We start from the raw sequence: 15,694 nt of genomic DNA, 5'->3' as shown, positions 1-15,694 counted from the left end.
TCCTGCTCCATATGGATACCAGCTCCCCAGGCCAGCACCATCCCTCCCATAAAGAACGAGCAGACGTTAACAACTAAACAGCTATCCATTCCGACAGGCCTTGAACGCCAGTTACCTGCAATCTCCTGCAAACGGTCTTCATCAACGTTCGGGTCGAAGTCACTTCCTAGGACATCGGTGCTCCAGGTCTCACTCACTGTCTCGGATATGTCCCTGTCATCTGTTAGTCCCATCATGTCCCGAATCTCAAACTTCCTCAGTTTATCATCAAGATTATCTTGTGTTGTAGCTATCAGAAACAAACAGGGGCACAGCTACAACTTCTTGATCAACCTGACAAAATTCTGTCTTTAAACTTCAGGTCATTTTATCACTAATGAGCACATAGTTCCAGTCTGCTCCCCACTGATTAATAAACCCCAGTTAAGATTGGTAGAGACCTCCCCCCACCTCCACCTAGCCACTGCTGAGGAGACAGAGGTGCCCAATCTAAATGAGAAAAACTAACCAAAGCAGGAAGGTAAAAATAAATGTTTGGGGTAGCTTACTGGATCCCATCGCTGTGTTAATAATTAGGTGGTAAACCCATATGTAAGCTATTTTACTTGGCAATAGCTCAAGTGTGCATTCTAGAGTTTCCCTTCCTTCCTAGACCAACTTTCTACGGTTTGCTTTGTGTGTATGATGCATATATGGGTAGAGAAGCCAGTAGTACCCCTGCTATTGCATTCTGCCTTCCACTGAACTGAAAGCTTCACAAGACTGTCCTGTTTCTGTGGCCCAATGCTGAGGTTACAGGTACATAGAGCTAGGCCTGGCTTTTACATGATGCTAAAAATTCAATCTAAAGTATTCATACTTGCATAGCAAGCACTCTTATCCACTGAGTCATCTACCCAGCCCCATAATTTAGTCTTGCCAATTTCCTTTCTGTAAAATTTTGATTTGTTTTTGGTGTTGGTGCTTTTGTTTATAAGGCCTCAAAAAGTATAAATTTATGACCCCCACTTTATCTTTGTAGGGATAGGCTTACAGGCATAAGTCACCACATCTAGCTCTCAATCCCCTTGTTGGCTTGTTTGCTCGCTTTCGAAGATAGGGTCTCTATATGTAGACTGAGCTAGCTTGCTTCCTTCCTGAGTACTAGGATTAAAGGTATGCACCACCATGCCAAGGCTTCAATTCACCTTCTTTTCAGATTTATTTACCTTATTATTTCATCTATATGAATGCCTTGCCTGCATGTACTTGTGTATACCACATGCATGCCTGGTGTTTAGAGAGTCCATATAAGCTGTCATGAGGGTGCTAGGATTGAATCAGGGTATTGTACAAGAGCAGTAAGTCCTCTTGATAATATTATTTAACCATTTTCTGTGAGATTGAAACATTCTATCCTACAGGAAATCTCTTTAAGCAGGAGGTAGCTCAAAATGGCTTCAGGAAGTTCCTGAAACTGATCAGATTCACTAAGCCCTTCCCTCCATGCTAGAGTAAACAGTAAAAGTGCAATTCCCTTTAGATGAATGGAGCCAAGAAAGCCAAGCTGCAAAGAAGAATATGAGACCAAACCAACCTCCTGGAAGCTGTACAAACAAACAAGCTGTGCTACCTGGGAGAGTTCTATACCAAATCACTTGGAAAGGACATGCTTCAACCTATTGAGCATCCCACAGGTTGTGCAGTCTGTTCATGCTCCCAGCTTTGTGAATTGTCAACCATGCTAGAGTAGGCTTTATGTAGCTGTCTTTGAGTCATTTCTGCTCCTGTAAGTAACCCCAGTAAAAGTCATGGTTCATGATGGACTCTGGTCTGTCGTGGGCTCCCTGTGTGGGATGAATAGACGAGTGTAGTGTCTCTGCAGGAAAAGTTTTGTCACAACAAATGACTGAGCCAACTTCCAGCCTGTGAGTCACTCTTTAACTTAGCATTTCACAGGTAAAGGCTGTCAACTCCTACACTGGAATCACCCAGAATGCCTGTCAAAGATGTGATTTTCACTCAACCTTGGCTGTATGCTAATTTCAGGTTTCTCTGTTATGTGCAATAAATTTAGCATTAATTGATAAGTTGAAAATGGAGCCAATATGGCAATAGTTCTATGCAAACTATACATTCCAGTGGCAACACTCTTTTCCTTTTCAATAATACATTTCGAGGATGGCTTGGAAAATAGTTTTTTTTTTAAAACCCCCTAGGTAATTTTCATGTACACTGAAGTCTAAGAATCAAACTGAGCTGTGGATGTGTGCCCTAACTACAAGTTTGTTTGTTAGGGTTTATGTCCAGTGCTCATGTGTGTGTAAACTAGAGGTCAGAGAGCTCCAGGGATACACCTGTCTTTGCCTCTTCATCTCTCCATGTTTTCATTCCTCTCACCCTCTCACCCATCAGTCAGCTAAGTTTAAAGCTGTGCACATGCCCAGCTTCTAAGGTAATCGTTGGGGATTAACTTGGGCATATAGTGGTGCCATGGTGCATGGTGCATGGTGCATGTATAAGAGCTCAGAGGACAGCATATAGGAGTTGGCTCTCTTCTTCCACTAGGTGAGTTTCAAGGATCAAACTCGTATCATCAGATTTGGGGGCTTTTAACCATTTGCACAGTGTTCTTTCCCTAAACTAAGTTCTTGAGCCCTCAGCAGTTGACACTGTGCTCCATAAATAAATATTACAGCATTTTAAGTAACTCATACTGCTGTGTAATTTAAGCTCAAATAATACACTTACCAACTAAACACCTTTAAAAACTGAAGGAGCTATGAATAAATGCAATTTTAATGGTCATTAATCAACTTACTTTCCCAGATACAGCCCACTTACAAGCGAAGACTACTTTTCCTGAAATAACGCCCACTCTATGCTACCTGTATAGCTGTGTTCACCACCACTTTACCTTGCTCGTGTTCTAACAGCTGCAGTGCTTCAACTCCATTACTCCCAGAAGGTCCTGCCCCAAGTTCAGATACAGACTCTCCTTCCAGGTCGAGAGAAGACACTGAATTAGAGCGATTGGAAGGACCTAGAAAAATGTTTATCCTGTCAGCAATCTTCTTTAAAAATTCATAAGTCAACATAAAATATTTCATGCCATGAAAATAGTGTTTATTTCTGTTCTGGTTTTGTTCTGTTCTGATTTGAAAAAAGGTCTCACTATATCACCAGACTAATCTTACACTCTCAAGTTCTCTACCTCAGCCTTCTGAACCCCGCAATTACAGATATATGTCATCATGCCAGATTTAAGATGTTTTTAGTAGTGTATTTATTTCCTTAAAAATATAGATGCCTTTGAGCCAATAACTCTATCTCTAAAAATTTATCTTTAAAAAATTATAGGAAAAATAACCTAGAGTTGCTTGTTGAAGAACTATTATAATACGTAAAAGTCAGAAGTGCTTTCTGTGCGTGTGTGCAGCAGGAGTGACCAGGCAGTGCCTAGACACGCAGAACGCCAGCAGGTTCATGGACCTGCACGCCCCTTGGAAACGTTCTGCAAATGACCCAATCATTATTGCCAAGGGCCATATGTCCATCCAGATGAACACAGCCAAGGTTGACAAGGTTTAATGGCCAGTTTAAAACCATCTATGAGCCAATGACAGGGCAAGCAAATCAGACAATTCCTTTGTTTGTCTTGGTTTTTTTTTGTTTTTTGTTTTTTGTTTTTTGTTTTTTTTTTTTTGAGACATGGTTTCTTCTCTGTGTAACCTTGACTGTCCTGGAACTCAGTCTATAGACAAGCTGTCCTCCAAATCAGAGATTCACCTGCCTCTGTCACTCAGATGAATAAATTGCCAGGCATGGTGGCCACACCTTTAATCCTAGCACTTGGGAAACAGAGGTAGGAAAATCTCTTGTTGAGTACAAGTCAAGTCTGATCTACATAGTTAATTCTGGCTTAGTCAGGGCTGCACAGTAACACCTTGTCTCAAAATAAGGAAAGAAAAAATACATAAAAATAAAAGTTTGTCATTTTAAAATGCAAAATACAAAGGGAATGTTAATGACACATGATATAAAAAGGTTATAAAACACCATAAACTTGATTTTGCTATAAATAATCAAATATTAACTATTAGAAGAATAGTGAAATTACAGGTAGGCTTATGTCTTTTCCACATTTTCTAGATTAAACATATATTACTCATTGATTTTTCTGAAAGGTTAAAGAGAATATTTATGTCTTCTTTTAAATGTTAGTAAACTTGAGCTTTTTCATAAAACAAACTATCCTAATACATGGAATGACAAACTCTTAACTTCACAATCTGGTTTAAGAGTTTCCATTTCCTTTTTTCCCCACCTACAGAAGATTAGGTCTAGGGATGCCAGGCAAACATTCTACCAACTGCATCCCACCCTTGCCTGCCTTTTTTATTCCACAGTGTCCTGATTCATAAAGACATTTGTGGGTGTGTGGATAAAGAACACAGAACAGTGAAAACGTATACACAACATCCTGAAATACCAGCAAGTCCATTCTCCCCATTAGACATGCACTACAGCCTTCTAAAGGAGCGCTATAAGCTTGTGCAGGTATTAAGACTGAGAAACACAGCCTGCTGTTATTAACAGAGTGAAGACATGTCTTGTCATTTTATGGCCAACAGCCTCTTGCAATCTTAATTTTACTTAGGAACCAATCTCACGGCCACGTTAAAGTTCATTAGAGGAAATGTCACTATCCTCCTTAGTGAGGGGCACAGGTAGCTTAACTATAATTTATAAGGCTCCTTTAAAGAACACAGAACAATTCAATCACACACTCCCTGAATGAAGTAACCCTTCACCTTCAGATATGCCTTCCAGATTATCACTGCACAGGGAAAAGCGCAAGGTTTTATCAGGTTTACCGTGGAGTTTGTTTTCATCAACAGGGACATCTCCTTGTCCTCCGTCCGAAAGCTGCATGTTTAGAACCTGAAAAAGAAAATAAAAATCTGGCCTATTCCAAATGAAAGACTACTGAGAATAAAATAAACTACAAAAGTGCTAATTTAAATTCTTCTAACTAAAATCCATTTGCAAGGTCTATCAAGCTTTTAAATAGACTCAGAACAAAGTCTATGTCTTAGCAGCAGCTGGCGTCACGCAGCAGACAGGGGGCAGGGGGCAGCCATCAGAAGACTGGTGTTTCTGTTAAATCAGTACAGCCGCCCCAGTCTGTTACAGCACAGCTTGAGTTACAGTGTTCAGCAAAGAATCTGACAGATCTCTTTTGTTTGTTCAGCCCAGGCTAGCCCTACCTCCATCTCCTGAGTGCTAGGGTTACAGGTGTAAGCCACCACATACAACATCTAGATTAAGAAACTGTGACTTCTTTTCAAGCTAGCAATGAACACTCTTAAAAAATAACCCATCGGGTTGGGGATTTAGCTCAGTGGTAGAGCGCTTGCCTAGCAAGCGCAAAGCCCTGGGTTCGGTCCCCAGCTCCAAAAAAAAAGAAAAGAAAAACAAAACAAAACAAAGCAAAAAAAAAAACCATCAGTCATTGAATGTAAGTTGTTGTTTCTAAGCCAGCAAGGTAGTTCAACAGATAAGAAAGACACTTGCGGGGTTGGGATTTAGCTCAGTGGTAGAGCTTGCCTAGGCCCTGGTTCGGTCCCCAGCTCCAAAAAAAAAAAAAAAAAAAAAAAAAAAAGAAAGACACTTGCTACTAAGCTAAATGACCTGAGATTAATATCCAATTCCAAAAGTGTGTGGGGCATGTACACACACACACACACACACACACACACACACACACACACACACACACACACACACACATAGAGTCTGCAAATCATTCTTTAAATCAAAGAGTCAAGATTTCTTCTCATGATAACTCTAACCTTTATACTCTTAACAAATTCTTAAACTGATTTTGCCTCCAGCTCTCACCCTCCATGCACTCCTCTCTCTCTCTCTCTCTCTCTTTCTCTTTCTCTCTCTCTCTCTCTCTTACTTTATTTATTCTATTTTATTTTTGAGGCACGGTCTCACTGCCCAGGATGCCTTAGAAACCTAATATCAGGTTGGCCCTGAGCATGCACTCCCCCCCCCCACAAGTAGTAGGGTTGCAAGGATGTGCCACTATGCCAAGTCTGATAGTCCCAATTCTTTTTCCTCTTGAAATTTAAGAAAAAATTAAATTAGGTGCATATGGTGGTGGCAGGGTAGACAGGTGTGAGTGTAGGTGCCAAGAAAGTCCAGGAGAGGGCGTTAGATCCCCTGGAGCTACCGGCAGATGAGCCACCTGATGTGGGTGATCAGAATAGTCCTCTATAAAAACAGTATGTGTACCCTCCTCCCAAGACAGGTTTTCTTTCTGTAGCTCTGGCTGTCCTAGAACTTGATCTATAGACCAAGCTATTCTTGAAATAACAAAATGTAGCTGACTCTGCCTCCCGAGTGCTGGGATTAAAGGCATATGCCACTACCACCTGCGGTGGGGAGTATGTGCTCTTAGCTTAACCACTATGCCATCATAGTCCTTACCTCATTCTTTAAAAGAAAACTGGGCTAGAGAAAGCTCAGTAGTTAAATGCACTTGCTGCTCTTCCAGAGGACCTGAGTTTGACTCCTAGCGCCCACATGGTGGTTTACAACCATTTGTAATCCCAGGTTCAGGGGATCCAATGGTCCCCCAGTCACCAGGCAATCATGTGGCACACACAGAAATACAGGCAAGATACTCGTGCACATGAAATAATCTTTTACAACATGTTAGGGCCCAGAAATGGGTTAGTGGTTAAAAGCACTAATTCCTCTTCCAGAGGACCAAGGTTCAATTCCAAGAACCCACACAGCAGCTTACAACTGTTTGTAACTCCAGGTCCAGAGGATCCAACACCCTCATACAGACATAATTGCAGACAAAACACCAATGCACATATAATTAATTCAAGTTTGTTTTCCTAATTTTTCATTTATCTCTTCCATTTTCCCCTAACCAATACAATAGAAAGTACACACTAGGAAACTTAGATTCTAAGCAGGAATACTACTACTCTACCAGCAGATGAAAACAAACGAAACATCCCTACACTCCATAGACAAGTCTCACGAGCTTCTATGCCACAATGCTGATACCTATCTTCTATTGCCACTACAACAATTCCTTTTGTAGTGGGCATGCTCATCAACTTCAGTGGAATGTTAAGTATTAAAGTGAAGGCCCGCTTCCATAACTGTTCACAGGAGCTCAAAGGGGCTTAGCATTTGATAGCTTATCGAACAGACTTATGGGAAACAATGCATTGTGGGACTGGGAACAACTCAGTGGTAGTGTTTGCTAAGCATGTAAAAACCTTGGTTTTGGGGTTGGGGATTTAGCTCAGTGGTAGAGCGCTTGCCTAGCAGGGGCAAGGCCCTGGGTTCGGTCCCCAGCTCCGGAAAAAAAAAAAAAACCTTGGTTTAATCAACAGCACCAATGTATCTTAGCACTCAGGTGGACTCAGGAGGAGCAAAAGCTCATGGTCATATATATTGGAGAGATATCCAATTTCAGACCAACTTTGGATACCTAAGAGCCTATTAGAGAGGAAGGAAAGGGAAAGGGTGGGCGAAGAAAAACAAATTGGTATAACCTGAGTGTGTGAGCTCTACAAAGGTACATGTGGTCAAATGCTAACCCACAAAGTGATAGCATAGGTGGGATCAGTGCCCTCACATCAGCCCATGCGCCTTACCACAAGAGCACTGTAGGAATGCCTCTATGAACCAGGAATCAGACCCTAATGAGACACCAAACATGCCTCCATCCTGGACTTCTCAGGTCCCAGAACAATCAGACATAAATTTCTATTACTTATAAACCACTAGCCTTTTTTTTTTTTTTTCTTTCTTTCTTTCTTTTTTTCGGAGCTGGGGACCAAACCCAGGGCCTTGCGCTTGCCAGGCAAGCGCTCTACCACTGAGCTAAATCCCCAACCCCACCACTAGCCTTTTTTATGTTATTATAAATCTCTGGTTAGGTGCAATGGCATATAACTACAACCCCAGCACTTGGGAGTTAGAGGCAAGAGACTCCGTATCAAGATATAAAATAAAACAAAGCAACACGATTAAGCAAACAAACAAGACTCCTCTGAAATACAAAGTACAACCTTTGCTATATCATCCTTACCAGACTGAGCTACGAATACTGATGAGAAGCAAGTGGTTCCTAGCTAGGTAGTTAGCCAGTATCTCTATTCTTATCTTTTCCCCGAAGTAGGGTAATACCACGTAGCTCATCCTGGCCTAGAAGCAGCTGTGTAGCCACACTCTTCTTACCTCAGCCTCCCTCTCATGCCCAGTTTACAGGTATGAACTATCATGCTGCACTTAAATGTCTTCACGATGACAGGTACAGGTTAAATGCAGCAATATAAGTCAGATGTGGCAGTGCATGCCTTTACTCTCAACTTTCAATTCTCGGGAGACAGAGGGAGGGGATCTCTGTGAGTTCAAGGCCAGTCTGCTCTATATAGTAAGTTCCAGGACAGCCAAGGCTATGTAGAGAGACCTTGTCTCAAAATAAAACACTAAGAATTAAAAAGCTGTACTACTAGACACATACCTCATTTTCTGACATCATCCCTGGAGTGAGCTGAGGACCTGTCCCTAAGGAAATGACCAGCACCTCTTCTGGCTGCACCTCCTGGATGGTTTCTTGAGATGACCCTTCATGATCCATATGTAGGTCCATTAGCATATTACTTCGGCTTCGGCTCCGAGTTGCTAACAAATAAAATAAGAGAAAAAGTCACAATGAAGAAAACAGAACACTGAATACAAAACTGTGCTTTCTCTTAATGCTGAACATTTGTGCATGCGTAAAAGATGACGGTGAAAACACAGAATCCAGACAAAACAAACACTAGGTCTCCCTAGTCACTCTCCTTCAAAACTGACCATTGGAAGGCTGCTGAGTGGGCTCAGGGTTAAGACCTGAGTTCAATTCTCAACAAGCACACACTAGCGTGTAGCTGTATTTAACTCCAGTCCCAGGGAGTCTGACACTCTCTTCTGCTCTCCCTCCACAGGCACCAGAAATACATGCACATACATGCAGGCAAAGCGCTCACACACATATTGCTCTACCTCCACTAGCAAGGAAGGATCACCTGATCACAGCCATGAGGCAGGAAACACACTCTAGCCAATCAGGACTTCAGGGACAACAAAAGCACTACCTCGTTTCTTAAGGTTTCAATAAGACATGAAAGTTTTAACTGCCAGCAGTCTCCCGTTCTAATAAATAAACAAGTGTAAAACATGTCGTGTGGAAAGCTGGTAAACAATGACGAAACGCGCTTGCCTTGCTTTTGTAAGACAGGGTTGTACTATGTAGCACAGAGAAGCCTGGATCCCACTCTCCTGCTTCCCTCTTCTGGACACTGAGATGACAGGCTTCCCCCATCACACCCAGCAAGTAATTACAGAATTACTGGCAAAACCAGGGACAGTTTCTAAAAGCATATTTCTTCCTTCTGAATATTATCAACCCTTTTCAGAGATACATGAAACAAAGCTTTATGGGTTTTTTTTTTAATTTAGAGCAAAGCTTTATGTTAAAGTGAGAGCCTTTCTGCTTTATTGAAACACTCTATATGAGTCAGACTGAGAAGATGTCTCAGCAGTAAAGGCACTTGCTGCCACGCCTGGTGACCCAAGTTCATTTCCAGAACCCACTTGGTAGAAAAAGAAAACTGACCAAAAAGTTGTCCTCTGACATCTACCTGTGCAACCAACCAACCAACCATACACACACACACAGACACACACACACAGACAGACACACACACATACACACACACACACACACACAATGTTTTTTAAAAACTCACCTATCTTTTATTCTTCCATTAATAAATATTTTTTTCTTTTTTTCCTTTTTCTATTTCTTTAGCACGTGGGTACACCACAGCACTCCTGTACACACAGAGCACAGCTTGTGGGAGTCAGCCCTCTCTTCTATCATGTGAACCCCAGGGATCAAACTCAAGCAGGCAGGTTTGGCATCAAGTTCTTTACCCTCTGAGCCATCTTTCCAGCCTTACTATATTTATTTTTGATGAATTTATTATATGCATTTAAAATTATCTCTATGTATCTAACATCTGTCCGTCCATCCGTCCGTCCATCCATCCATCCATCCATCTCTCTCCCTCTGTGCTGGGAACTGCCCCAGGGCCTGCTCACACTACATCTCTACCACTGAGTTATCCCAGGCTGCATCCTATATACGTCATTTAAGAAATTTTGAATGACGAAATTTACAGTATTTTGGAGACAAAGAGTTTCAGTGTTCTGTGAGAAGCCTCCCCTTTCTCTTACAAGCAATCAAATTCAGTACAACTGTACAGTAAGCAGAAATTCTGATGGTACAATACAGTCAAAAGTGAGGACATAAAATAAAACATTCAGCAGTGACAGAAGCGAGCTGCGTGCTGAGACAAGCTGACCTCCGTGACAACAAACACAGAGATAGAAACATCCTCATTTACAAAGCTGCAGATCTGTTCATCATCACTTTTAGATTCAAGTCACATCACAGGGTTCCCAAAGCCTGGGACAGGCCCAGTACATCTTTACGCTTCCCTTCCCACCTTCTATCAACCTCATAAGCAGCTCTGTGAACTTAGCGCACTGGAAGTTGTAATTTACAAAAATGCAAGTGATCAAATTTCATGGAGCAACTTAGAGAAAGCGGAAGCAGCATGCACAGGGAGCACACCTGTGAATATGTCTAGTGCACAATATGGAAGGAAGGAGAAAGGCCTACTACCCACCAAACGGGGTTACTAGAGGAATGTGAGCGGTAAGATTGGTGGCTGAAGAATCCCAGGCAGTGATGGCTGCTAACTGTTGTCCTGGGTTACAAAAATATTAAATAGAAAGAAAATCAACCCTCTGAACATTGGAAACATTGTTTAAATCATGAAATTAAATGCAATCACAAGGTTACATGACCATACAAAACACTGGGCAGACATTTAAAATTTTCTCCCCATTACACCCATCTCTAAAAAAAAAAAAAAAGAAAAAAAACTAATGTACAACAGTGAAGGGAGGTGATCTCTATCAAAAATAGTGGGTCTTCATGTTAATAAATTATAGTCTACAATATTAAAAACCACTAAGCATAAAACATCATTTTTTTTTCTTTTTTTCGGAGCTGGGGACCGAACCCAGGGCCTTGCACTTGCTAGGCAAGTGCTCTACCGCTGAGCTAAATCCCCAACCCCAAAACATCATTTTTTAATCAAAAGAAATTTGGTCTTTTGTTTTGTTTGGTCTGGTTTTTTGTTTTTGAGATAGGGTCTCACTATGGACCTCTGCCTACCTCTGCCTCCTGAGTGCTGGGATTAAAAGCATGCATCACCATGCCTAGTTAAAAAATGTATTGTTTTATTTTATTTTATTTATTTGCTTGTTGGTTGGTTGGTTTTCGAGTCAAGGTCTCTCTGTGTGGCCCTGGCTGTCCTGGAACTCGTCTGTAGACCAGGCTGGCCTTCAACTCAGAGGTCTGTCTCTCCCCTCCATCCCCCATTCCCCACCCCCCTGCCCCCTGCCCCGCTGCCTCTGCCTCTGTAGAATGCTGGGATCTACCACCAGCCCCATTTTGAATTATATATCTGACATTTTGGGACAGTGAAGAAAGCTAAAGACTTGATGATACCATGTTAAATGGAAAACATATTGATTTCAAGAAACTATGGGGGTTGGGGATTTAGCTCAGTGGTAGAGCACTTGCCTAGCAAGCACAAGGCCCTGGGTTCGGTCCTCAGCTCTGGAAAAAAAAAAAAAGAAACTATGTTTAAAAATGAAATCCCCTTCTTTAAAATGTGTAAAACTGAGCAGAGGTGTGGCTCAGTGGCCGAGGAGTAACTAATCTGAGAACATCAGGGCTTATAGTAATGTTCTTTGTACACCAGCATCTCATAGGAGTACAAAACAGTGATCATTCCGTGGTGGATGTTTATATGGATTAAATGAAACATTCTAAAAAGGTTTAATTAGTGCCTGCTCAATCTTCAAATGCAGGTAGATAGGTTACAGATAGTTCATGAATAAAGTCTAATTAAATATAATTACTTCTTTTAAAAAGCAGGGTCTAATATTACCCAAGCTGGTATTATGGTCCTGGGACATCACACTCTGTCTCTGCAGTCTGTGGGAACTAAGCCTAGGGCTTCATACATGCTAGGCAAATACTCTACCTACGGGCTGCACCCCATCTTTGAAGAAATGGTATTTTAAAAGCTCTAGAAGGAAGGGTTCTTGTCACCTATAGGTAGCCGATTCTTTTTATTGGCTGGAGTGGTTGCTGGAGACATCTGAGGAGTGCTGTAGGGAGTCATGTCTAGACTGCTGCTCTTCCCGGGCTTAGCCTGGGGCAAGTTTGCCAACAAATTGTCAAGAGCCATTCTATCTTCTTTCAGTTGATCTCCAGACATCACACTCTTCATAAAATTTACCTGGTAAAAGTAAAAGACATTATCTGGTAAAATCAATTTTTCAAAAAAAGGATACTTCTTATAGGATGTGTTCATCTGTGACCTGCCAACACATGGCTAAAAAAATGACATCCAAAACCTTCAGTTGAAGAATGATGCCCTTACCAGAGTAATAAGCTGACTGTAGCTTATATACACCACAGTTCTGCTCAAGCCTTCCAGAAGATTAACAGAGGACATTGGTGGAGTCTCCACTGCACGGCCTCCGATTACGACATCAAGGAAAGCAGCGACACAGCCCTGTTGAAACAGGAAGAGATCACAGTGAAATTCTCCCCTCAAAAGACTGTAAATTTTCTGACCAAGGTGGACAGGCATAAAAAAATTAACTTCATGAAAACTATTTTAAATTTTACACGTTAAAACCTGCAATTCTTTATGCCGCAATGCAGAATAAGCTCAAGGACAACCAAGTATACGTATGTATTCTACAACCTAGAGTACTGAAAGGCAGGGAAAGTGTGCAGTGGGAGACCTACTGGGAGTGTGTGATACATGCAGATCTCGAGAAAAGACCGACGGCATCATCCAGAGCTTTCTGGAGAGGAATCGAGGGGACGGTGAGAAGCATAGGGGGATGGATGGCACACGACACACATTTTTATTTATTTTTTGATTTTCCTTTCAAATTTTTGTTTCTCTTTTTTTTTTTTTTTTTTTTTTTTAAGATTTATTTACTTTATATATGTGAGTACATTGTCATTGTCTGCAGACACCAGAAGAGGGCATCGGATCCCATTACAGATGGTCGTGAGCCACCATGTGGTTGCTGGGAATTGAACTCAGGACCTCTGGAAGAGCAGTCAGTGCTCTTAACCACTGAGCCGTCTCTCCAGCCCCTCAATGCTTCCCTGTATTTCTCTGTGTCCAGGGTGGGCGGGATGAGTGAGTGTTCGTAAGAATGCACACACGGAGATGAGAGGACAGAGTGAGTCTGCTCTTCTCCACCATGCAGGCTCTGAGGACCAAACGCAGGTCCTCATTTGATGTCACAAGCACCTTTACCCACTAGGTCATTGCTAGTCCTGTTTTGTCTCTTGGGGGTCTTGTTGTTCTTGTTGCTTTTTTTCTTTTTTAAACAAAGTCCTACTCTCTAGCTTTGGCTGGCCTAATACCCATGGTGTCCAAGTGGGCATCAAACCAGAGTGCTCTTCCGGCATCTCCTCCTCAGGTACTGGGGTTACAGTATGTACTGCTAAGCTCAGAACAGTCTTTGAGGGTTCTATATTTTTTATTCATTTGCTTTTAAGATTTATTTTAATTCTTACTTGTGTACAAGGGCTGAAATTTCAGGTGGTTGTAAGCCACACAAAGAGGGTGCTAACTAAGAACAGCTCCTGCCCTCTGAAAGAACAGCAAGCATTCGTCCCTTCTGAGCAGTCTCACCAGTCTGACACTTGAGTTGTCAGTCAAGTTGCATTAATAGCCTACTCAAAACCTAATGAAATACTTATGTTACTCGACTAACTAGAAAACGCCTAAACATTTAAAGTTATTTAATTACTGCTGATTGCTATATTAATAACAAGTTAAAAACAAACTTTTAAAAAATAATCTAATAGGTCTTGATTCTCATTACAATAGACCTTTAATACTTACAAGACAGTTTAATAATAATCATTAGAGAAATCTTCCTAAATTTAACTGTTGCTGATACAATATTAACTAATTTAAAAACAAATTAATGACTGAATTATTTAACTTTCATGTCACCCAAAGACAAGATTTGGTAAAAAGAATATTTAAGTTCACCAATATTTTGCCTGAATTTTATATTTTGTATTATTTTACTTCATGCTGTTTGTTTTTGACATGGGATTTTTCTAAATAGACCTGGATGGCCTGGAATCTCTGTGTGGACCAGGCTGGGCCTGGGAATCACAGTATTAAAACTGAGTACCAAGTAAGTGTATTGTGTTTGTAATGAGGACTCACTGTTATCTAAGCTAACCTTGGACTCAAGGCAACCCTCCCACCTCAACTGAGATCACGGTGTGGGCTAGCACTCCCAGACATCTTACAGTCTACCAACAGTATTTCACATGACACAACATTCATTCCTACTTTGTCAAATTTCCCAAGGCTATTTTTGGTCCGGGGATCTCCTTCCTCAGTGCCAGTCATTGCTAACTGCTGCAAAAGGCGGCCAACCTGCAAATGAAAGCAGAGATAAGCAGATGAAGGCTGCACACACCAGCACTGGTCCATGAAAGCACTTCCATTCCAGCGGAAGAATCTGGTTTCACAATAATATTCACAGCCATCTGATCAGGAAAACAAAGTAATGTGCCCAATAAAATGTGTGTCTTGTCTATGTCAGCTTTTGCTATTTTCAGATTACGAGTTAGAGGGAAATAGAAAACTTTGCTGTAATTTCTTGTTAACATATGACAGCGACATTAGGAAACTGAAAGTGCAATGTATTTATTTCTGGTGCTGCACTTACTGCATGCTTAACACTATTTTACACTTTATCATTACTCTATGTGTGTGCATAATCGGGGAGGTGCGTGCATGTCACAGTGCACATGTGGAGGTCAGAGGACAATTTTTAGGAGTTGGCTCTCTCCTTTTATCATAGGTTCCGGATATGAAATTCAAACTGTCAAGCTTACATAGCATTTTTACCCCCAAACTACCTTTGGCCCAAGAAAAACTTTAAATTATCTGCAAAGGCTAACTCACATGATCAATGGCTTCAAGTATAACATAAAGTCCAGGGTAAAGCATTCTCTTTATAGTTTTCAGTTGCTTTTTAAGACAGGATCTGTGTGGCCCTGGCTGCCCTGGAACTTGCTCTGTAAACCAGGCTGGCCTCAAACTCACAGAGATCCACCTGCCTCTGCCTCACAAGTGCTGGGATTACAGGTGTGCACCACTACTGCTCAGCTGATGACTTTGGCTATCAATATTTTAAAAAATTATAAGACGGTCTATTTTAAATTAACCCAATCTTCTCTTTATGGTACCTCAGGAGAATAAGATATGATTAAAAGGCTTGAGGATTGTAAGGACTTGGGCGATGATTCTGTGGGTAAGAGCACATGACATGCAAGCATGAGGACCGAAGTTCAAATCCTCAGCACCTACATAAAAGTTAGGCATGACCATGTGTGGGAAAGGTAATTAGATACTATGTGCTCAATGGCCAGGCAGCCTAGCCAAAATGGTGAGTTTTCTGTTCAGTGAGAAACCCTACTTCAGAA

General features: G+C 41.4%; 1 protein-coding gene across 1 annotated transcript in view; it reads right to left on the bottom strand.

Annotated features, from left to right (window-relative positions):
• Positions 1-15,694, bottom strand: part of Gapvd1 (GTPase activating protein and VPS9 domains 1) — a 74,154-nt gene that overhangs the window by 32,101 nt on the left and 26,359 nt on the right. The window contains exons 4-10 of the mRNA XM_032902681.1: positions 14,553-14,639; positions 12,594-12,728; positions 12,260-12,449; positions 8,546-8,706; positions 4,794-4,923; positions 2,897-3,022; positions 116-289 (exon numbers count right to left, since the gene is read on the bottom strand). Of these exons, the coding sequence (XP_032758572.1) occupies positions 116-289; positions 2,897-3,022; positions 4,794-4,923; positions 8,546-8,706; positions 12,260-12,449; positions 12,594-12,728; positions 14,553-14,639 (1,003 nt within the window). The remainder of the gene's footprint in view (positions 1-115; positions 290-2,896; positions 3,023-4,793; positions 4,924-8,545; positions 8,707-12,259; positions 12,450-12,593; positions 12,729-14,552; positions 14,640-15,694) is intronic.

This window comes from Rattus rattus, chromosome 5 (assembly GCF_011064425.1).
Source record: "Rattus rattus isolate New Zealand chromosome 5, Rrattus_CSIRO_v1, whole genome shotgun sequence".
Taxonomy (NCBI): domain Eukaryota; kingdom Metazoa; phylum Chordata; class Mammalia; order Rodentia; family Muridae; genus Rattus; species Rattus rattus.
Note: the sequence above shows the minus strand (reverse complement) of the source record. Positions and strands in the feature narration are given on the sequence as shown.